Consider the following 23,014-nt stretch of genomic DNA (forward strand, 5'->3'; position numbering starts at 1 on the left):
GCTGCACAGCGTTTCTGTGTGGCGTTTGTGTGTGCATGGATTCTCTACTCCAGCTTCCTCCCTCAGTCCAAAGACAAGAACAACAGGCTAACAAGGACCTCTAACTGTGATAATGTGAGCGAGTGGCTGTTTGCCTCGAGATGGCCCTGTGATAAACTGGAGACGTACCCGGGGTGTAACCCTGCCCTCATCCCCAGACAGCTGGGATGGACTCCAGCTCCCCTACGACCCGACTATAGGAGAAGTGGTGACAGAAACCTAGCGGATGGATGGATGGAAGGATTCTCCACTGGAGTCCAGGATGAGAAGTAAAAGCCTATTGGTGGGGGTGGGGGTCACAGTCACGGGACCCCTTACGGCACAGCTCGCAGGCTCTGACTGGTAAATCCTATCAACCCCAGGGGATAACAGGTCTGTGTTTGACAGCAGGGTTACCGGGCCACGCTGTCTTTTGTAAGTAGCCAGGATTAGCCACAACAAGCAGATCTTTGACCCGTGCGACCCCGCCGCACTCGGGGCTTAAGGCCGTGCTCTATTTGTGTCGCAGATAATCATCTTGCCATCTTGGGAACATCTCCTAAATAAGGACGAGTCTCAAATACAGGAGGGGAGGGAGAGCCGGCCCCTGAAGGCCACGTGGACCCTCCTGCATCCACACCTTTCATGCATTGTTTTGTAGCAAAGTTTGGGTTTTTGGCTGACGGGTTGAGGTGGTGGGCCATAAAGGAGAAGATGAAATGATGATCAGCGCTTGTCATCACTGCTGTTGTGTCTTTTTGTGCGAGGTTTACATAGTTTAAGAGTCGGTAACATTTAAGAGGAACTCAAGCGTCAACACTTTTCTTTGTGTCTTGCACCAGGTGGCTGTGATCTCGGGGTACAACCACTAAACCAGATCTGTTGTTGATGCGTTGGTGCAATACAGTGCTGCCTTGTTACAAGCAGACGTACTAAATGCTTAGCATTAGCGAACGATTACACAACTGGTACGTGGCTTCATCTAAGAAAACAATCAAGCGCCTCCCTTTTAAATATTACACCCTGGGCCTTTAATTTACTTTGGTTGGATTCCAATTGGCCCGGACCTGGGACCTTTCTGTGTGGAGTTTGCATGTTCTCCCTGTGTCTGCGTGGGTTCTCTCCGGGTTCTCCGGCTTCCTCCCACACTCCAAAAACATGCATGTGAGGTCAATTGAACACTTTAAATTGTCCGTAGGTGTGCATGTGAGTGTGAAAGGTTGTATGTTTCTATGTGGCCCTGCGATGAACTGGCGACTTGTCCCTAAGACAGCTGGGAGAGGCTCCAGCAGAGCCCCGTGACCCTGAGCTCGGGACTAAGCGGGTATGGAAAATGGATGGATGGATGATTCCAATTGTATCTCTTGTAGGGTTTTTCTTTTATCCTCATATATATGTATATATATATATATATATATATATATATATATATATATATATATATATATATATATATATATATATATATATATATAAAAGCAACGTTCCGCGTGTCTGAAGCTTCTTGATAATTCTTAACTTTTATTAAGTGTATTTACTTGAAGCTCGAGAGAGTCCGTAGTGTTTTTCCTGAAGGCTAAACGAGTCCATCTGGTGATTTTGCTTTGGATGGATGCACTGTGAGAACTCCGAGCCTCAGCAAAGCAGCAGCGGGTTAATTAGCCGGGGTGCAATTAATGTCGCTTAAAGGACTCGAGCCTCGAGGTCAGGGGGGCTCGCGCTGCGCTGTCAGGGCGCCTCGCGCCACTTCCCTCCACTCGACCGACCGTTCACGTAACCAGTAGCTACGCCCCGCCCCCTCTACCCCACCAAGAGACAAACACAGCTCAGTCCTCAGACCCGCCTACCTCCTCGCGACGCGCGCGCTGCTCGTAAACGAGCTAGGTTGCCATGTGCACTACTTGGTAACGGCGCTTTTGTAACGATTGTTTATTTGGCTCTTCCTCTTCTCCGCGGACACTTCCATAACCAAGGTGACGTAACCCTGAACCACCAGGAGGGGTCGTCGTGACAAGCTCGTTCGCACCTTTGTTTTCCCCGACTTCCTCGACGGTGTGTTTCCCCTCCACGCCGTAGCACGCCGTTTTGTTTTTTGTTTGTTTTTTTTAAAACGCCAAACTGCAAAAGAGTGCGCGTGCAGGGAGCGACGGGGGAGTCAAAACAAGCAACGAGCGGCGCCGCGCGCACATCAGCAGGAGTAAGGGGGGGTGGGGGAGGAGAGGGGGAGGGAGGAGGCGGCGGATCTGGCAACTCGGAAAAACATTCCTGACTCGAGGAAGGAGGGGTCGGCGCGGGGTCGGAGGGAGCTGCTCGCGCCACACCGCACCGCCCTCCTCGGACGAGCGGAGCTGAACTTTGTCACAAATATCCGTCGTCGGCGGCTCCGCGGCTCCGTCGCGCACTTGGGTGCTCGCTGACAGATGCCTCGTGCGCCAACATGTACGTGTGGTTCACGCTCCTGGCCGGCCTGGCCGCGCTGTCGCTGCCCTTCGTCAGGAAACTTTTCCCCTACTTGGGAGAGGACTGCACGTACATCCTGCGGAGCATCAGGTTCGGCGGCAGGCTCAACTTGTACAAGAGGCTGAAGCACTTCTACAGCATCGTGGACCAGTTTCTGGAGGCGGTGCGCAGGCATCCCGACAAGACCTTCGTGCGCTTCGAGGGTCTCGAGTACTCGTACGGCGAGGTGGACCGGAGGAGCAACAAGGTGGCCCGGGCGCTGCAGGCTGAGGCTCGGCTGAAGGAGGGCGACCCGGTGGCCCTGTTCTTGGGCAACGAGCCGTGCTTCATCTGGACCTGGCTGGCCCTGGCCAAACTGGGCTGCCCGGCGGCCCTGCTCAACTTCAACATCAGGTCCAAGTCTCTGCTGCACTGCTTCTCCTGCTGCGGGGCCAAGGTGATCATCGCGTCCGCAGGTAAGATGCGATGCCCCCCCCTCATCCTCTTCCAGCCTGTCATCCCTGGGCACTTTCCTCACTGCCTCGCAGGTATGGAGGAGTGTGAAAGAAACCAAGGGAGACATTTCCAGCCAGTTCCAGGAGAAATTGAATTAGCTGCGCGCCACAGAAGCTCTTTGGCCAGCACATGAGTCACGTCCCCTCCCAATTATCTTGTGATCCGTTGGAGGGGCCCAACCGCCGCACTGGAGTGCCTTTGTGTGCGTGCACATGAGTGAGGAGTTTCTCCAAAACACTGACAGGGCACCAGGTGCATTTATTTTGAGGGTTTGAATGTCAGGATTCCTCAGAGATTTAGAAGTCAACACTGAACGGCTGTATTGCTGAGCATTAAGAGAGGCTAGAAGTGTGTTAAAGGCCCTGTGTGTGTGTGTGTGTGTGTGTGTGTGTGTGTGTGTGTGTGTGTGTGTGTGTGTGTGTGTGTGTGTGATTAAAAGACAAGGTCTGCGACCTGCATCGTCTCAGCGTGACCCGATATAAAGCAGGAGATCAGGATACACAGTTTGACACTTCTTGCAACATGTTTTATTACGCTTTGATGCCGCGAAGTGCTCCACATGGGGCCTTTAAAGAAAAGATAAACCTTTGTTTGTCCAAAACCTTAAAGGTGCAGTGTTTCAGCAGAATCAGCATCAGCATCAGCTTTATTGACCAGGTCTGTACATGCCAAACACAGAATTTGACTCCGGTTTCTTCTGTATTCTACTACTGAGGTTTTAAAAAAACAAAACAAACTACAGAATAAGTAAAAAGTAAGGGTAAACAATGTACAGCCGGAAGATGTGCACATATACCTGAAAAAAAAAACTAAATATAAAAAATATATACAAGCCTGTCTAATATACACCTAATATAAAAATATATACAAGTCTAGTGACCGTAAAATAAAATAAAAAGAAACGTAGAAGAGTTCAGTGTAGAAGAGTGTAACGGTATTGGAGCGAATATCTTTTTAAAAAGTGCGATACATAGTATGTACAGTATTTACATGTAAATCATAATAATACAGTAATAGATAAATAGACATCTGCAAATTACTCTCACAGTGGAAGAATCAACACAAAACACAAAAAAACACAAAAATCCAGATTTTAGCGATGCTGTGTTTTGCAACTGTGAGCTGATCTGCTGCTGAAATTCATGTGAAGCAATTAAGCATTTCACCAGAGCGGCTGCTGATCCTGCGGCGCTGGAAAACATCAATGGGCTGTTATCTCCGCGCGATAAGCGGAGTCGCTGACCAGCCAACATCACACTGGATCAACACTGGATCAAAGTTCTCGTCTGCGTCCCTGATCTCAAACAACACAATGCCTCATCCATCCAAAGCAACTCGTCTCATGCGCTTGCAAGTGCTCCGTGCGCTCGTCTCCCAGTCTGACCTGTAGTAACATGAGCGAGGCGAGGCACACGTGTGCTGCGTTGCGCAACGGCACGCTCGGGCACGGAGCGCCGCGCTCAACGTCCTGTCTTGTGTTTGCAGAGCTGCTGGACGCCGTGGTGGAGGTCCTGCCCACGCTGAGGGAGCAGGGCATCGCCGTTTACCTCCTGTCAGAGGCCCCCAGCACCCCGGGCGTCAGCTCTCTGTCGGACGAGGTCGCGAAGGCCTCGGATCGGCCGCTGTCGCGGGACCTCCGGGCTAACGTGCACATCAGGAGCACGGCGCTGTACATCTACACGTCGGGCACCACAGGTAACGGCGGCAGAGCATCCACTGGAGTTCACGGACGGTGTCATGAGATAACGCTGATTACTTTCCAAACAGAGCAGTGAACTCTGTGCACTGACCCCACTGGTCAACGCTTGGGCAAACCGTCTTTATATGTGTGCGCGCTGAAAGAACAAGAGATTCAGCCAACTAGTCGTGATGCAGTGAAACAGAATTATAGGTCGGGATCTTAAAAATAAATTGGTTCTCGATGAATTGTCAAGTCGGAACTCATTTTTTAAACGCAGGTAGTTAATGCGATGTTCATAATATACCTGGAACAAGTTAACTTTGAAACAACTTTTGTGTGTGAGCCATGAGAAGCCAACTTAAAGTCAGAGGATAAATGTTCAGGGTGTTTTTACTGTCCTCTAACGTACACATGGGTCACATCGGACCCTCAACATTATTTAAGGGTTCAATAATGTGTTCCTCACACTAAAGCCCTGTGGAAGCCCAAAGTTCTCCCTGACAACTGTTTGCAGCTCCTCCTCAGCGGCTTTGATTCCTTGTGGTCAGAGTCAAGACGGACCACGGCCTTGCCTTTATTGCCCCCGATAGCCTGGGCAAAAAGTGGACATTTCATTTCAATTGCATCGCGGGCACAAGCATTGATGACACATGCAGACTGCGTGTGCGTTACCCTTTTTTTTTTTTATGAGGATCTTATTATATTTGAGAGCTTTGTTCACCCCAGTTGGAAGGAGAACTGGAGTTGAAATGTCCTTGAAGCTGGCGATTGCAAATACACGATCGTGTTTGCAATGGAAAGCAGGTTCCAAAAAAGCCAATCAATGCGCTTTCTGTTTTTCCACACTCAGTGCCTGTCAGTGTGTGTGATGAATATATCACAAGATTTGTTGTGGCACTATTGCGTTGCAACTCCAGAAAAAGAAAACTTGCAAACAGCACGACGTGCTGCTGCAAATGAACGCTAACACAAGCTAAAAATAAGAAAGAAAGGACAATAGTGGAAGGAAAAAAAAAAAAAAAAGAATATTCTGTGCTCACTGGAATCTTCACGTCTATACAGCAGCCCATTCTCTATCAATCACAACTGAACAGATGTCCAAACAACATGAGTTAGATTCTTCCATTGCTGTGTCCAAGAGTCCCATGTCATGCAGAATAACCTCTGCCCTTCGTGCCATTTTCAGAAAAACATTGCACTCCCTGCCATATTATATGGAAGATTTACACAGAACACGGAACATATTCAAAAAATGTATTATACACATATAATTTATGTACAGAAGTTATTTGGTCAAACATTTTTTGCAATTCATAGTCATTCCCAACAGACGTAACAGAAACAAAAATTCAATGCATCACACGTGGTTCAGACACAGCTTGCCTGTGATTATACACTTGGCCAGTAGGTGGTTTCGTGTGCACATGAAGCTTTGAGAAATGAACCCTTTCTCGGACCAGTTGGCTCAAGTGGTTCGATGCCTCATGAGGCTTCACCTCACCATCACTAGCTAGTAGTTGGGGGGGGGGGGGGTTGTGGTGCCAGCGGCCCACTGACGCCCACGTAGTCTGCGCAGCGTCGTTGATTACGTCAGGAGAATAACGAGTTGTACACGCAAACATTTGAGCAAATTTTTTTTTTTACCAATGTATTCTTTTATTTTTCCCCACGAACGCGGTTCTTGAGGGGGCGTTCGAGGCTAAATGAGGGGCCAAACGGCCGTGTCCACAGCTAATTTCACACGCAGGACTCTTTTGGCTCAGTGGGCCAATCTCTCTGAAATGTTCGTCATTTATGACCTTTAGATTTGAAGAAGGTCTTTGAACAAACTGGCTAAGTGAACATGATGACTGACTGTTGGAATTCAGTCAGGTCGCTGGCCAGACCTAATCAATGTCACGAGTACAGAGTTCATCTGCAAAAGTCACAGCGCGAAATGGAAGTTAAGATCGTGACCTCGTTTGTCCAGACTTTGCGAAACTCTCCCAGAGTGCGCATGCACAGGCACACTGTGATGAGAGACTCATCCCATCGTGATGTCACAATAGGTTGTGAAATGGTCCCTTGCTTTGCACTTTGTTTGTCTTTCGATACTCACACCATCTTTGGAAAGGGCCCGTGGACCATACAGAAGTAGTAAAAACCAAAACAATGGTGTCTTGGAATACACGGCCTGGCTGAGAGCCACTCGAGATCATCGGTGCTTCCGAGAGTTTAGTTTTCAGCAAGCAGCTGGCCTGCGAGGTTACTGTGCAGGGTGTGTCAGTACCGCAGCAGGCCACCGGGGGGACAGGGGCGGCGTTGTTGAAACGACTCGCTTCACAAGCTAAAGCGCACTGGAGGTCCACCTGCAAACCCATGACGACAGTTAAAACACACAGAATGTAGTCAACGCGAATGCAGTTGTTTGTGTTCTTTGCATTTGAAGGTTTGCCAAAAGCCGCTGTTGTGACACACGAGAGGGTCTGGGCCGCCTCCTTCCTCCAGGGAATATGTGGAGTCAAATCAGACGACATCTTCTACATCAACCTGCCTCTGTACCACAGCGCGGGCTTTCTCATCGGGATGACCGGAGCCATCGAGAGAGGTAACTGACCCGTTGTTGCACTTGACAGTACTTCTTAAACATGTCCAAACACATCCATGATTGGATACATTTGTGGCGGCTGCTTGCCTTCGTGTGAAGATAAAAGTGTGTGTGTGTGTGTGTGTGTGTGTGTGTGTGTGTGTGCGTGTGCGTGCCATGTGTCTCTCAGGCATCACCATCTTTCTGAGGAAAAAGTTCTCTGCGTCCCAGTTCTGGGACGACTGTCGGAAGCACAACGTGACGGTGATGCAGTACATTGGCGAAACCATGCGCTACCTCTGCAACTCGCCCAAGGTGACGCCAACGGCCGACTCCTCAGGTTGACGAGACCTTTAGCGGCGAGTCTTTGTTTTCACTCTGTGTCAATGTTGGTGGTGGGGTGTTTTTTTTTTCTCTCTCTCTCTCTCTGCAGAAAGACAACGAGAAGAATCACAAAGTCCGCGTCGCCATCGGCAACGGTGTGCGGACCGACATCTGGACGGAGTTCCTCAATCGCTTCGGGAACATTGAGGTGCGAGAGCTGTACGCCGCCACCGAGGGAAACATCGGCTTCATCAACTACACGTCCAAAGTCGGCACGGTGGGGCGGGTCAACCCCGTGCACAGGGTGAGTCCGCAGAGCGGGAGCTCAGAGTGGGTCGTGGAATCTTCTCACCGCCTTTTCCCATAAATATCGGCAATTGTGCACTTAGAGTGATCCTACAAGATCAAAATATTCAGTCACATGTAACTATGAGCCAAGCCTCGTTGGCAACTTCCTTCAAAAAAAAAAAAAACCTGGGCGAACTCGTAAAACAAGGTTTATTACTCCAGCGTGCCTGTGTGTCATTGCCCTGCGGTGGAGCCTCGTCAAAAACCCAACTGTGTGCCTCCTCCTTCCAGTTCTTCTTCCCGTACACACTCATCAAGTTTGACATTGCGAAGGAGGAGCCAGTGAGGAACTCTCAGGGTCTGTGCATGGAGGTCGGCCCAGGTGAGCCTCTTGTCCAGGAGGAAGTGCAGAAGTGCAACGTTGAATTCCAGCTGAATAAAAATCTGTTTCTGTTTTTTCTGTTTTTTCTGTTTTTTTTGTTTTTTTTTAATCTTTTTGCGCTCACCAGGCGAGACGGGACTCCTGGTGGGGAGAATCACCCAGAGGTCCCCGTTCATCGGCTACGCCGGCAACAAGCAGCAGACGGAGAACAAGAGGCTGCGCGACGTGCTGAAGAAGGGCGACTTGTACTTCAACACGGGGGACCTGCTGCGCTTCGATCACCAGAACTTCATCTACTTCCAGGACCGAGTGGGCGACACTTTCAGGCAAGCCGGGACTCCTCCGCCTGCCCAATTGGGGAAAAAAAGGAAGGAAAATATTGTTTTCTATATTGCGTGCTGACATCTTTGCAGATGGAAAGGAGAGAACGTGGCCACGTCGGAGGTGGCCGACATCCTCACCATGGCTCACTGCATCCTGGAGGCAAATGTCTACGGAGTTAAAGTGGAAGGTAGAATAGTAAAAAAAAAAAAATAGATTTGACAAATCATCGATTAATTCATTCATCGATAGTTGATTGACCTTAGTGATCCATCAATGATTAATTGAAAAGCGGCGATTTTTCCTGGGAACCGAAATTTGACATTGAAAAATGTGTCAGGAACACATTATTTAACCCTTAGATAATATTGAGGGTCCAATGTGACCAGATTTTACTTTAGAGAACAGTAAAAACACCCTCAACATTTATCCTCTGACTTTAAGTTGACTTCTAATGGCTCACATTTCCACTTTTTTTTTTTTTTTGAGTGACTTGTCAGAGGTATACTCCACACCATTGAACCAAAAAAAAAAACCAAAAAAAAAAAACAGTGTAAAAAAGTGTTCAATTAATTGTGACTAATTTAATTTAATCGATTAAATTCTTAATCGACAATTAGTCGATAGTCAAGTAGTTGTTAAGGTCACTCGTACCGGCTGGAATCCTTAAGGAGAGACAGATCTGCCCCCTTTTTTCCTATTTCCATCCGCTCATGAAGCCTTTCTTGCCTTCTGTCCGTAGGACACGAGGGCCGCGTCGGCATGGCTACTGTGGTCCTGAAAGAAGGACAAGACCTGGACTGTTCCGACGTCTACCAGCAGGTCGTCAACTACCTCCCATCGTACGCCAGACCTCGATTTATCAGGATTCAGGTGAGAAGAAAGTTTGTCCCCGTCTGACCCATCCGCCTGCTGCACTGCGGCTGCCTTTGTCAGCAGCCCAGCTGGAACACAGTGAAAGTAAAAGCTGTAAAAAAAAAAAATCGATTCCTGGGAAACCCAGTGACTGTCAGACGTGAAGGCGTCGTCGGCATGCCTGAGCTGGCAGATCCGTGGTTAATGGTGACGTCACTGCAGTAACAGTGCAGGAATAAAGGTATTAGCACAAGACTGAATGAGGCAAAGCACAGAAACCGCATGAGAAATGGAGACGAGCTGTTTCACAACTGGCTGCAAACCGCTTCCATTCACTCTTGTTTTTTTTTTAAGGCCAGACCGTTTTTCAAGGTCTCATGTGACATTATCGATTGGTGGCTTGTACAACTGCATTTGGAGATGTTGTTGTGGTGCTGTTGTTGCACTCTCACGGTCAGCCGCGTCTCGGTGGACGAGGGTTCGTTTGACGTGTTGGTTTTGCATCGAGGAACGATGGTAAAACAGCAGCTCGAGGTTCCTGGAAGTGTCCCGTGAACGCCGTTCGCCGAAAGCATAATAACTCAGCCGGATCAGGACTCTGGAGCTCAAGTTCGAGCCTTTCAACCTGGCCCCCGACCTGGAAAAGTGCAGATTAGAACTCAGCAGGCGGCCTCCCTGCCAATGGCCCGGCTGTGGCGGCAGTCGGCACGTGATGCATATTTAATGCCAAATTTACCACTGTGGGATCAATAGAGCTCTTCCACCGTGTTCTATTCCGTTCTATTCTGCACGCTATGAGTGGCACTCAAGTGATGGCGCTTGCAGAGGACGAGCGGCTGGCTGCACCTGACGAGCGACTTTTGCAGGGATTGAAAAGTTGGCAGAGGCGCGAGAACGGCGGCGGGAAAAAGAATGAAGAATGAATCCTTCCTGCTTCCCAGCGACGGTGCTGTGAGAGCTGATTGGCCGTCGGCGTCAGCTGATTGTTGGCCCTCTCGCTGAAGATCTGACTGGCAAATATGCCATCGTTAGTTGTGGTTAATTAGACATTTACGCCGTTTAATATTTGCTCATAGTCATCTGACTTTGGCGCCACTCGTGTTTTGCCACTGCGGTCGCCCCGCGCGCCTCGTGTCGAGGAATATTTATTCTAATCATAAACTGCTGGAGATTCCCAGAAGTGCCTGGGAAACGGTGTTCGTCGGAAGCGTGATCTGATCCTGTAACGTGGGTGGATGGGGATTGTTTGTCGTTTGAGGGGGGGGGGGGTTTGCTTCTCAAGTCGTGCGTTGTTGCTGCTAAATCCTCAGTCATACGCAATCTTTTAAGCTCATTGACAGAATTTCACCCTGTTTACCCTCAACCGGGTTTCCTCTTTGCTTTGTATCGGTTTCTGCTCCTGCTTCCTCTCCTCATGTTTGATTTGGCAAATAAAACAGCAGGGGTTTTTCTTTTTTCTTTTTTCTAATATCCAGACATTTCATTTACAGATTCCCGACTCGAGTAGCAACCTCACAAATATCCCCCCCCCCCACCCCAAAAAAAAAAAAAAAAGATCTTTTCAGTCTTTTAATTTGAAACTCCTAAAAAAAGGATTTTATCTTCCTGCTAAAACTGAGCTTCACTTCTTCCACATATTTGGAAAGAGTCTCAGTGGGCAGAGCCAGCACTTGGCCAAGAGGTGTCGGCCCACTTTGTGACATCACAAAAGGCTTATTTCCAGATCTCTGTGTGTTTTATCGCTCCCTTTCTGAAAAGTGTAAAAAAGAAAAAAAAAGATAAAAAGGAGGGAAATGGAGGACGGACTGCCGAGTTGTGTCGTTCCTCCTTTTTGTGCGTTTGTTTTTTTTAAGCGCAGTCTGTGTGTTTTGCAGCCCTGCCTGGAGATGACGGGAACCTTCAAGATGAAGAAGGTGCGGCTGGTGGAGGAGGGATTCGACCCGGCGCACATCTCGGACCCCGTCTACTTCCTGGAGCCGCAGAAGAAGACGTACGTGCGGCTGACGGAAGACATCCACGCTGCCATCGTCTCCCGGGAGATTAAACTCTAGCGCAGAACCAAACAGCGGTGGCAGCAGTGGGTGAAACAGTTGGTTTGTTTACAAAGTAGGAGCTCATTCATATGGACCCTGTTGTTGTTTTTTTTTTTTGTTTTGTTTTTTCCTAATTAATTTAAGCTGTGAGTTTAATCATGAACTGACCAGAGGTTCTGTTGCTTCACATTTGAAGAGACCACGTTTTTGTTTTTTGGTTGTTCTCGATGTTTCATGGACACTGCTACTGTGAATTCCTGCAGCTTTTGTATTTCATAACGCTGACAGCATGCGATGTACAGCCAACCGTGCTTTTAACAATTAAAACTGGTCGTGGCTCCGGCACTGGTCCTATTTTTTTTTTCTTTCCCCCCCTTGCTTTTACGACGGCAGTTTGACCGGACCGGCTCCGAAGCTTCACCAAAGCGCCGTTTGCAGAACATTAACCCGCTGGTGTCACAACCCTCAGGTCTTATCAGCTGAACCTTCACCCAGATGTTGCGTACAGCCGGCCTTCGGCTAGCGCTCCTCGCTAATAACTAACCCGCGGCGTGGCGTGGCGTGGCATCATCGGGGACGTCTTCTACGAACCCGCACTGTGCCAATCTGAACTCACGCCGGGACGGAGCCGACGGGGTGAGTGAACGCTGCGACCTTTGACCCGCAGCGAGTGCAGCTCGGACTTCGTCCCGAGTCGGACTACCGGCCCGTTCAACGTCCCCTCGGAGAGGAAACGGTGCTTTAACCGACGGACGCTGAACCCCGGCGGCAACCGTCAATGGAAAAGTGAGTGGAGTGCTCGGCACATCCGGGCACCCGGAGGCCCCAGCAGTTCACTTCAGTGCAGCGGCGGGAAATCTTCAATCCAGAAAAGCTTTCTTCTTCTCTTTAAGCGGGGCTTTTAATTTTAGTGTGATCGTGTTTGTTTGTTTGTTTGTTTGTTTGTTTGTTTGTGGAGTGGCGGGTGCTGTTCACTTGATTTATACTGTTGTTGCCATCAATTTGTCTCTGACTGAAGGAACTTTATGTAAACAAGAGAATTAAAGGTAATGGTCACCTGTTCTACTCAGGTTTGCAACTTTCCTTTTGACATCACGTCGGCACCTAATTAACCTTCTGTTTACAGCCTCCTGCTAAAAATGCTGGGTGTTAAGCCTTCTGTTGAAATACAGCAGAGGCAAACCAGGGCCTTTTGTGACATCACAAAGCCCGTCAGCCCCGACAGGAAGAAGTTGTGTCCCTCTGGAGACAAAAATAAATACGCACAGCGTTCACACTCGACTCCGGTGAAGTGACTTTTGCTCGGCATTAACTTTCAGCCCAACGAGGGATTTTTGCAGTTGCAGCTGAGAATGCGCAACATTACAGCAAACAAAACTTTGTATTTTTTTATTTTTTATTTTTTTTACACTGACTGAATAACTGAAATTTGCCTACTCAGCTGAAGTGCCCGACCCCTCTGAGAATGCCGAGTTTAGACGGACGCATGTAGGACGTCTCTCAGTTCGCCGCCGTGAAAGCAGCATTTCATCCTCGGCAGCGCTGAACGCCGACCTCCCGACCCACAAAGGAATCGTCTGTAATGTGTAGGCGGGTCGGTATGTGAAACATCTGGAGTACGAGAGATGGGAATTCTGCTTCCCCTCAGTGAGCCGGATTAGCATTAGAATGTGTGAATGTGTGCACAGTTATCACTTCAATTGTTCAACACCAACCCACAGCCCCGCCCTGCCGCTACTGCAGCGTTCAGGAGCAGTGTTGGCCAGTACTCTATTACTAAGTAATCCCCTACTGTAATTTACTTTTTTTTTTTTTTTTTTTTAGTAGCGGAGTAATGTAACGGGATTACTCTGGCAAAACTGGTAACTATATGATAATTACTTTATCAAGTAACGATACCCTTACTTTTCTGAAATATTTTGCAAGCTAAAAATGTCTTATTATTCACAAAATGTCTGGGATTTAGAAAAACAACCCAAAACAACGATGTCGCAGAGTGATCATTGATATATGCGATGACGCACCAAAGCAAGCACGGTGGCGGCAAAAGAAAAAAACGGTTGTTTGTGTTTGTAGCTGGAAAAACAGACATTATTTTGAGTTCACCTCGTTCCCTGCACAGAACGTTCAACGAACCACAATATTCTTTCATTTAGACAAGACGTTCTCAACTGGTACTCTTATCTTTTTTTTTTAAAACAAAATCATTAATTGATTACTTATGAAACAAAGTCTACTTTTTTTTTTTTTAAGGAGTATTCAGTAGTTGGATTACTTTTACGGAGCGATCCCAACAACACTGCTGAGGAGTGAAAATGACATTTTCTAACGTCGCTCGATGACTGCGGCCCGCTGTGCTGCTTGCGTTTGCAGGCCAACGCTGCTCTCTGAAAACACCCGGCCGGCGTTGCTGCTGACGTAGAAGCACTCAGCTGCACACAGCAGACGGAGATGTAGTTATTTGAATTTAATTGAAATGAAAATGAAATGGTAAGTAGATCAGCGCGTGTCCTCTCAGCAGCAGTTACAGCTGCCGGCGCAGGAAATAAGGAAACATTTACTTATGCCATATATGTATATATATATATATATATATATATATATATATACAGGGTGCAAAAAATCTGACATTTTAAAAGCAATTACCTTGAAAACCACTGAGTCTAACTCAATGAAATTGTGCGAGCATATTGCAAAACGCAAAGTGACTTCTCTTTTGGAGTGAACGGCTCAAGCTGAGAACACAACAAAAATAAAACATTAAATTTAAAATCTTGATCTGTTTCTAAAGATGCTGTCAACATTTGAGGTTACTTCAACAAGAATTGCCAAAATTATTGGCCTGTGGAATGATGTCAAATTTTTTTGGGCCACCCTGTGTATATATATATATATATATGTATGTTTTAAAAGTTCAATAATGGACACTGTTAACGGAAACACTAATTTGTCTATGCGCGAGTTTCCACTTGAAATGCACGACCTGAGGCCAAACATCCCAAGAAGCAGCAACTTTAAAAATGAATTTATTTATTAATACAGTGGTATACTTAGAAATGTATTTGCCAAGGAAGGAAGGAAGGAAGGGAGGAGGAGGAGGGGAAGAAAAAAGACCAACAAAAAAAGAAAGAAGAAAATAAACAAAGACCAACAAAAAAAATAAATAAAAACAAATCCAGAAACCCGGAAAGAAAAAAATAATAAAGTAGTGTCGGGTTGAAGCAGTGTCATCATATCAAAAGAAAACAGTACTGATGTGCCATAATAAATTGTCTATTAGTACAAAAATACATTTCAGGGCACACAATACAGCATCCAGTATCACAAATAAAGGGAGGGGCCACTGGACACAGCAGACCCCCTCAGTACGTCTTTTAAAATCAGTTAAACCAAGCACTTCTCTATTATTATGTAAAGAATAAAAAGGTCTCCCGCTGTTAAAAATGCCTTAAGTGGTGTGTGTGTGTGTGTGTGTGTGTGTGTGTGTGCGTGCGCGCGCGTGTCTGTCTGTCTGTCTGCATGTTTATATATGTGTGTGCGTGTATGTGTGTGTTGGTAGAAAAGTCAGATTTATTACTGCGTGTGTCAGTTCCAAGGCTCAGGGGTTTTAACCAGAATACAAACAGAACCAACGTTAACCGGCTTCTCCTCTTGGTTTTGTGTCGTCGTCGTTGTCGTCGTAGGTTGTTGTTGTTGTTTTTTTTTTCACCTCTTTTATACAAAATAACAAAGATGTACAAAAGTTCATTTACAGAGAACCAAGGCCATATACTAGCAATATGTACAGCCGCAACTTTTTATATATATATTTTAAAACATCTTCTAGCCTTTTTTTTTTTTTTTTTTTTTTTTTAATTTTAAATTGAAACACTTTTGTAATTTTCCTTCATATGCATAGCAGTTAAAAGAAAGCATACCTTTTCATCAGCCTCAGTATTATTGTCGTGTGCTAAAATCCATGTTCACCGTTCAGGAGAGAATGCAGAGACGACTTTATTTTATTTTTATTTTTTCGTGTTTTTGTTAAACCGCACGTAGTGATCGCTTGGAACTGAAGGATCCGATGTTGTTTGTTTGTTGTTTTTTTTGTTGTTTTTTTTTAAGGTTTGACTGAAAAGTTAATATGCAGATAAGGCATCACTGCTTGCAGTGTAGGATGGGGGAGGCGGGGCTTGTGTTGAATGTGTGGAAAGGTGGTGTTGGTGGTGGTAGCAGGCGTCTGGACCTGAGTCGTAGCACATGCATAGATCTCTAGACAGCAGGAGTTTCTGTAAAATCAAGTCAGTATATTTCATCTAGGGTAAAAGGTTGCTACAAAACACCAGCAGGTGGAGGGACGGCGGACCGACCGACTGACGGAGGGAGGGAGGCTCCGCCCCTCCGCACCACCGGAGATATTTAATACTGAACCGGCGCTCTCGCTCTTCAACCCTCGCCGTGGTTTGCTTTTTTTTCCCTCCTTCCCTTCCTTCCTCGAGTCCTTCGACGCGTCATTTTCTTGTGAGCCACGCGCCTCACAAAACAAAAGTTTTGCATATACCAACTTTGTTGTTTGTGAGTTTTCAGTTATTTCGTTTTCTCTACAGTACGCAAAAAATCCCCCTTTTGCAATATTAAATGAGTTTGACAAAAAAAAAACATTTTTTTTTGTTTTTAAAACCTTATGCTACTCCCTCCTTTTTTTTCTCTCTCTCTCTCTCTTTTGTTTACAAAAGCTAAAAATGTCAAAATGGGAGATTGGTCAGTCTGTGGCACCAGTCATGCACTCCAACTTCAGTTCCGTCTTCTTAAATAACTTCATATTTCATTTTTTGCAAGCCTTGAAAGCACCAAAACAAAAATGATAATATTCATCTAAAGACCAAAAAAAAAAAAAAAACCCAACCGGAGGAAGAGGAGGAGCACAGCCTCGGGAGGGGGAGGGGCTCCTCCGACTCTCCTCCTCAATGTTCTGCTCTTCCGTCTCTCTGCCACAGTAAACAGGATCCAGTTCATCCTTCACGTCGCCGTGCCCCCCCCCCCCCCCCCCCGCCCCCCCCTCTTCCCATCCGCCACGGTGGGGGAGGGGAGGGGAGGGGAGGGGAGTGTCTGTTGCTCTCTCCCTCCTCTTCCTCCTCCTCCTCAGTCTCACATTCAGTAACAGACCAGCTGTCGCTCTCTTCAGAAGTGGTCGATGAGCACAGACACGCAGTTTGCGCCCACCAGGTAGTTTGGGTCCCCGGGGAGAGATTTGTTCTGCCAGGTTTTGGGATCACCTGCAGGAAGAGGGGAGTAAATAAACAGGAAGTCAACGTCTTCGTCCTTCAAAATCATGCGGCTCCTCCCCCACCCCCACCCCCACCCCCACCCGGCTGCATCTCTGTTGCATTGCCTCATTGTTCAAACAACAGCGCTGATGAAGGACGACCTCACAGTGATGACGTGGTGGCGTGATAATCAAGCGGGAAATGAATATGGACTGACTGCTTAATCTACCGTCAACTCAGTCGGACAGAGGCCCCCTTTACACTCGCTGATGTTATGCTAGCGTGCGTGCGTGGGTGGGTGGGTGGGTGTGACGTGTGTGAATGATGACTGAGCCGGCGAGGCCAAACAAAGCTGCGATTGTGAGCTACAAATGAAGACAAAACTTACAGGCAAATCTCAAACTTACGAAGGGAGTTCCCAGACCTACCACTAGAGGGCAGCTTTGTCCACCGCGTAACAGAAATAAGCACGTTGCTGCCCTGATATGAAGACTAAACTTGGTGAAAACCACAGTGTGGTACTAGAGAGAGACTCGGTGGTGGGGGGTGGGGGTGGGGGGGTTTGTGGGGTCTGCTGGAGTCCCTGTGTGAAATGAGGAGTCCACGTGCAGAATTTGGCGGCCCGCTTAGGGCTACACCACTAGGACAAAAACATCACATGGACGTCACTCACAAGGTTCCGAGTCCTTTATTTATTGTATATTGTCACCAGCTGCGTTTGCATTACCCCTAGAATTGCGTTAAACCTAAATATGGCAATAAAAAACTGGCCATGGAAACAACTAAATTTCAAAAAACCTCTCAAATATCGCTAAAAGGGTTTTTTCTGCTCTCATGTGGTGGTTTTTCAGACGTATCGCAATAGAGGTTTGTCAAAAAAGTGCAATGGAAGCAGTTTTTTTTCCCCGCATTTACGCGTCACCGGACGTGACGTACGGGTGGGGGTGGGGGTGTCACGTGACCAGTTCTTCTTCGAACTTCGAATGAAAAGTGGCGTGTTTTGTTTGAACATTTTTTACAAAGTAATCAAAGCGAGAAGTATAACAAACGTAAACAAACAAAAGCAAACGTAATTCTCGAGAGTTACGGCTAATGCGCTTCACACCATTCAATGGAAACGCCTGCAAATCGCAACTGTACTTTGTGGAAATCTTTTAGAAAAATCGTTTTTATTTTGACAAATAAAAACTGTAATGGAAACGCAGCTACTGATTGGAAGATGAGATAAGAGATTCCTCTGCACAGATCAGGCAGCGCCATGGTTCATACAGATACACAATCTGCCTTTTTTTGGGGGGGGGGAGATGCTGGATGCACTTTTGATCACAACACGTCCGCCGCTGTCAAAAATAAACATCAATTTTCTTCATGATTGGAAGTTTTTGTTGACATTCAGAGCTTGAGGATGCATTAGCTGCCAAATACAAAAATAATAATAATAAAAAAAAGCTCATTAAAGTGCAAACAAACAAATAAAACAAACAGGGTGAAAGGAAGCAACTGAGGCAGCGCATGCATGAGGCAGAAACCGAAAAGGAAGGTGAGAGCGTGTGATTAAAGCGATGACAACAAGTTGTCGGTGAATCACCAGCCCACAGGTTCCCCCAAAAGGACAGAGAGAGGACAGCGTACCCGACGAGGAGTCGGAGGATTTTAGAGCAAAAGACCAACCATCAGGGGTCATAGACGCACAGTGAGGTAAGCGCAGCTCCACCGGCTTCAGGAACTTCAGTCCGTGAGGGCCGCACATCACCAGCGGACTTAGCAGCGTTTCTCCTGCAACCGCACACAACAAGTCAGCACAGCGCTGTTTGTGTAGACATTTGTTTCCTGTAAATAGCACAACTCGTTCCGCAGTGGCTCCTGTGTCACTTCTTTAAAATAAATAAATAAATAAATGAATGAATGAATAATAAAATTGGTTTGGTCGTCTGAGATAAAGAAGGAATCTGGATTATGTGAAAGATTCGACTGAAAACCAACAGAGGATTCATAAATAAACAGTGGTGGAAAAAAAAGTTTTCTGTCACCCTTAAAATTGTACTGAATGCCAATTTTGGTCATAAAATATTTGCCAGAAATTTTTGTGCGTGTGCGTTTCAAAAGGTTTGGCAGCATCGGAGGCGTGCAGACAAATGGAATTATTTAGTTGTTTATTGTTAATGAGACAAGATGAGAAACCTTGCGCTTCTTGTCCTCTGGATGTGTTGCAAAGGGACAAAATCACCTTGTTGCTGAAACATCGAGCTCTGAGCTGGACGGAACAGTGCAGCGAGTGTGTTATTGATTAATGTCATTCATCGTTAGTTGATTGACCTCATCGATCGATTAACGATTAATGGACAAGCGGGGATTTTACCCGAGAACCTAAATTCACAATGAAAAATGTGTAATAAACACAAGATTTAACTTTAACACATTTCAACTTAAGAAAAAAAAAAATTAAAAAAGTTATTTCAAAGTGTCTTGTTCTAGGTAAATTATAACCATCCCAGTATGCACAGGTTAATTGCTCTTTCCTGCCACTGCACTGATATAATGATATTAACTACCGTGTAAAAAATGTTCAATTAACTGCGACTAAATTAATTTAGTCGATTAATTCTTAATCGACAATTAATCGATTAATTGTTAACATTCCTAGTGTTTACGTTAGTGACTCCACTAAAATAAACTGTACTGATACAGTATACGTGAGGTGTCCGGAAACTTTGTTCCACCACCATATCGATCCAGTAAGACTCATGCACTCTGAACTCAGCTGCCGTGGGTACCGACCTTTCTCCTTGTCCAGGGGGGGCAGGATGCTGTTGTCCCGGCACACCTTGAAGTAGATCTCCTGCTCCACGCTCTCGGGGATGGCGCCCTGCGGGATGATGATGCTGACGCCCGTCTCGATGGAGCTCAGGACGCCGCCGTTGCAGTTGAAGATGCCGCGGGCGGTGGCCACCACTGTGTGGCCCTCGTCCTCGTCCTCGTCGTCCAGCGTGCTCGGGCTGCGGGGACGGGTGACGACATCATCATCATCGTCGTCGTCGTCGTCATCGTCATCATCATCATCGTCATCGTCAGGCTGTTGTATTTTTCACGTTTTACACTTGGCGACCACGTCAATCAAAGCATATAGAATCATACAGACAGCCTAGTTGTGTTTTCCATAATAATATAATACATATATAATAATAATAATAATAATAATAATAATATACATATAATAATATGATGGATATATATATTATGGCTGTCAGAGTTAACGCATTAATCGCGATTAATTACATACAATCCATAAGGAAGGCTGGGTTTGGGGTGAAACACACAAACAAACAAGTAAAGAGCGAGAGAGAAGAGGCAGAGAGGAGTTGCTGAGCAGAAGTGCTTGTCGACGGTCACGGAGAAACGCGGTCTGGTGTGAGTTTCTTCAAATACAGGCTCTGCTGCGAGACGCTCTGTTGGAAGACCTGTGGTGCCTGCTGGAAGGTGGAGTGCTGGTGTCTACCTGACAGGAATGGCCTTGGGGATGGCGTTGATGTTGTTGTGCTGGTACTTGGGCCGGTTGTCGATGGTGCGCGTGAAGGTGTCCAGGCCGCTGTCGTGATCCGGAGGCTGCGGCGACAGCTGAGGCTTCCCGCCGCCGCCGCCGCCGCCGGGCTTGGCGAGGAGCTCCGCCTTGGCCGGCCCGTCGTTGGGCAGCAGGTTGTGGTTGAACTTGGGGCTCTCGAACTTGCGCTCGAAGGGCCGCGCCGCGCTGGTGTACGGCTTGGGCACGTAGCGGTTGTAGCCGGCCGGCGCCGGGGGAGGGGCCACGGTCTTGGAGGGGGCCGAGTCGGTGCCGTTGACGGGGGACTTGTCGGGGAGGGCCCTCGGCGGGAGGTAGCCGGCCGGGGCGGGCTCGTCCCGGCTGGGCGGCCGCAGGGCGCTCAGCTCGGGCTTTGGGTTGGGGGAGCTGAGCGGCTCGGGGACGGAGTTCACTGCAAACACACCGCAGAGGGACGGATCAGTGACTGATCCGCACACACCTCAGACACCAATCAATGTTAAAGTGTTTAAGTCACTGTGTGACCGCCAAGCATTTTAAATCAAACTGTTTTAAAAGTCTATGAAACGGCAACATGTGCATCAAGTTCAACTAGCAGACAAACTGACAGTTCTTTGAAAAAGAGAGATTTTTCCTCGGCTGCATCAGAAGAAAACTGATGTTTTCTTAACAATCAACCAAATATTAGCCGGCAATATTGTGTTAATTAAACAAAAACTAAAAAAAAAAAGAAAAAAGAGCTAATTCACCTGCAAAGCTTCTTTAAACATCCTCAACGATTAATCAAGAGAAAACAGCTGCGTTTCCATGACAGCTTTTCTAAAATTTCGACAAAGTACAACTGCAATTTTCAGGTGTTTCCAGTGAATGGTGTGAAAGCCCATAAGCCGTAATTCTCGTAAAATCTCGTCCCGCGAGATTTACGTTTGCGTTTGTTTGTTTACATCAGTTTGCTGTCAAGAATGCTTGTTATATTTTCCCCTTTGATTACTTCCTCCGTCCTCCTCCGTCCAAACATAATGCGCGATTTTCACTCGAAGTGAACTGGTCACGTGTAAATGTGAAAAAAAGTGTTTTATTGACACTTTTGTGATATACCGCTGTATGGATACTTCTGAAAAAACACCTCATGAGAGCGTGGAAACCGTTAAGCCATACTTGAGGTTTCCAGTGTTTAGGTGTTTCCATTACCAGTGTTTTGTTGCCATATTTGGGTTTTGCGCAGTTCAAGGGGTAATGGAAACGCAGCTACTGAGGCCCTCTGCACATGGCAACACCACAACATGGAAAAAGCCGCGAGCGGTTAAACCCTCGGCCAGACAACGACTAGGACGACTCTAAGCTGTGCTTCCTCGACGCTGCAGCGCAGCTTCCTGTCCACGGGCAGACTTCTACATGGCGGATTACGCCGAACACGCAGCGTCGCTGCTCGCACTTGGCTGACACTCTGCCCTGGATGTGTTCTCACACCACTACTGGAGCAGCTGCTGAGGCCGCTTCCCAAAATTAAACTTCCTCCTGGCACGGAGCTGGTGCCGACCCGAAAGCACCCAGTCCAGCCAAGACTTGGGAAGAATATTCTCTGCAGCAACGGCACAACCGCTGAGAGAGAGAGAGAGAGAGAGAGAGAGAGAAATCACACAAGGAAGGAAGGAAGGACGGAAGGAAGGAATGAATGAAGGAAGCCTCGGGCTCTAAAGAATGAATGAGACGAGAAAGCAGGAACCCAGCGCCAGGCCACACGGTGCAGGCTGCCAGTTTGTCTCCTGACACGTGCGAGCAGCAGAGAAACAATCACAATGGATCTCTGACATCCTGAAGAACCTCTGAGACTATCAGTGAAAAAAGGCATAGAGACTCCATCGCTTTCTGGTTGTGTGCAAACTCCACATTAAGCATAAACACACAGGACAGAAAGCTGGCATTCTGTCCTTTAAAAGGTTCCAAATGCATGCAAATGATAATTAAACACGTTTCTTTCTCTGAGCAAACAGCCCAGAAATGGGACGTTTGTTTAGCGGCTTGTTTTTCAGAAAGTGTGTCCAAAAACAATCAGCTCTCCATGATGTCACCAGGGGCATTGACCTCTACCTGTCTGCTGTTAGAAACCTCACGTCCCTAATTTATTCCTGCGTCTTATTCCAACAAGTGGAAACGCAACAACAGCCTTAGCAGAAGGCTGCAAACAGAGGGCTAAATATGCTTTGTGCTTTTAATAAGATAATAAAAACAAAATAAACAGGAGTTGAGGTTATGACGCAAGCTTTCCTCTGGGTGGCAGTGTGCTGTGAGAGAGTTTACCGTCGCTGGGGTTGAGCTTGGGCAGTGTGCAGGGTGGGATGACAGAAGCCGGGGGTCCGTACTGCGACGACGGGCTAATTTGAGGCTCGTATCTTTTCTCCACCGGACTCACTTTCTCCATGGACTCCACCCTGCATCAGGCAGACACACCACACACACTTCAGACTGGTGCAACTGCTGTTTGTATGGAAGCCCTGAGCAGCAGAAGTACACCAATCGTTGACGCATTTTGGCATTGTGAAGTCATTTCTGAACTCCGTAAAATAACTAAATCCCCCGGGTCTGAGCTACCTGCTGTACGGGTAGGACAGCTGGGCCGGCTTGGGAAGGTCGTGGAAGCGGTTCATGCCCGGAGGGGGTTGGCCCATGGCCTTGCTGTCAAAGCTGCGGCGATCGAAGTAGGACAGCTGCTTCCTGTAGTACTCCTCGTCTTCATCTGGGTCGTAGTGGTTGGAGCGCACCATGTCATCCAGGGGTTTACTGTGGGGCTTCTGCGGCTCCGGGGCCCT

At 47.2% G+C, this 23,014-nt stretch overlaps 3 protein-coding genes across 18 annotated transcripts in view; 1 reads left to right on the forward strand and 2 right to left on the reverse strand.

Moving 5' to 3' along the window:
• The window catches only part of LOC142888865 (sulfide:quinone oxidoreductase, mitochondrial-like), a 62,179-nt gene that overhangs the window by 30,358 nt on the left and 8,807 nt on the right, over positions 1–23,014 (reverse strand). The gene's annotated exons all lie outside the window — the stretch shown is intronic.
• slc27a2 (solute carrier family 27 member 2) lies at positions 2,242–11,764 on the forward strand. Its single transcript, XM_076027309.1, has 10 exons — positions 2,242–2,933; positions 4,459–4,668; positions 7,083–7,241; positions 7,411–7,535; positions 7,654–7,848; positions 8,124–8,214; positions 8,342–8,540; positions 8,628–8,725; positions 9,278–9,408; positions 11,265–11,764. The coding sequence occupies exons 1-10, from the start codon at positions 2,456–2,458 to the stop codon at positions 11,439–11,441; spliced, it is 1,863 nt and encodes a 620-aa protein (XP_075883424.1). The 5' UTR covers positions 2,242–2,455; the 3' UTR covers positions 11,442–11,764.
• Positions 14,432–23,014, reverse strand: part of tjp1b (tight junction protein 1b) — a 58,646-nt gene continuing 50,063 nt past the window's right edge. For 11 of the 16 annotated variants that reach the window (XM_076027315.1, XM_076027320.1, XM_076027319.1 and 8 more), the window contains 6 exons: positions 22,797–23,012; positions 22,506–22,636; positions 20,166–20,637; positions 19,448–19,665; positions 18,302–18,445; positions 14,432–16,678 (listed from right to left, as the gene is read on the reverse strand). In XM_076027315.1, the coding sequence (XP_075883430.1) occupies positions 16,584–16,678; positions 18,302–18,445; positions 19,448–19,665; positions 20,166–20,637; positions 22,506–22,636; positions 22,797–23,012 (1,276 nt within the window). In that variant the 3' untranslated portion in view covers positions 14,432–16,583. The remainder of the gene's footprint in view (positions 16,679–18,301; positions 18,446–19,447; positions 19,666–20,165; positions 20,638–22,505; positions 22,637–22,796; positions 23,013–23,014) is intronic. The other 5 variants (XM_076027325.1, XM_076027322.1, XM_076027316.1 and 2 more) reach the window with 2 other exon arrangements.

Source organism: Nelusetta ayraudi, unplaced genomic scaffold (genome assembly GCF_046127955.1).
Source record: "Nelusetta ayraudi isolate G7.1 ecotype Tasmania unplaced genomic scaffold, CSIRO-AGI_Nayr_v1 ptg000020l, whole genome shotgun sequence".
In the NCBI taxonomy this organism is placed as follows: Eukaryota; Metazoa; Chordata; class Actinopteri; order Tetraodontiformes; family Monacanthidae; genus Nelusetta; species Nelusetta ayraudi.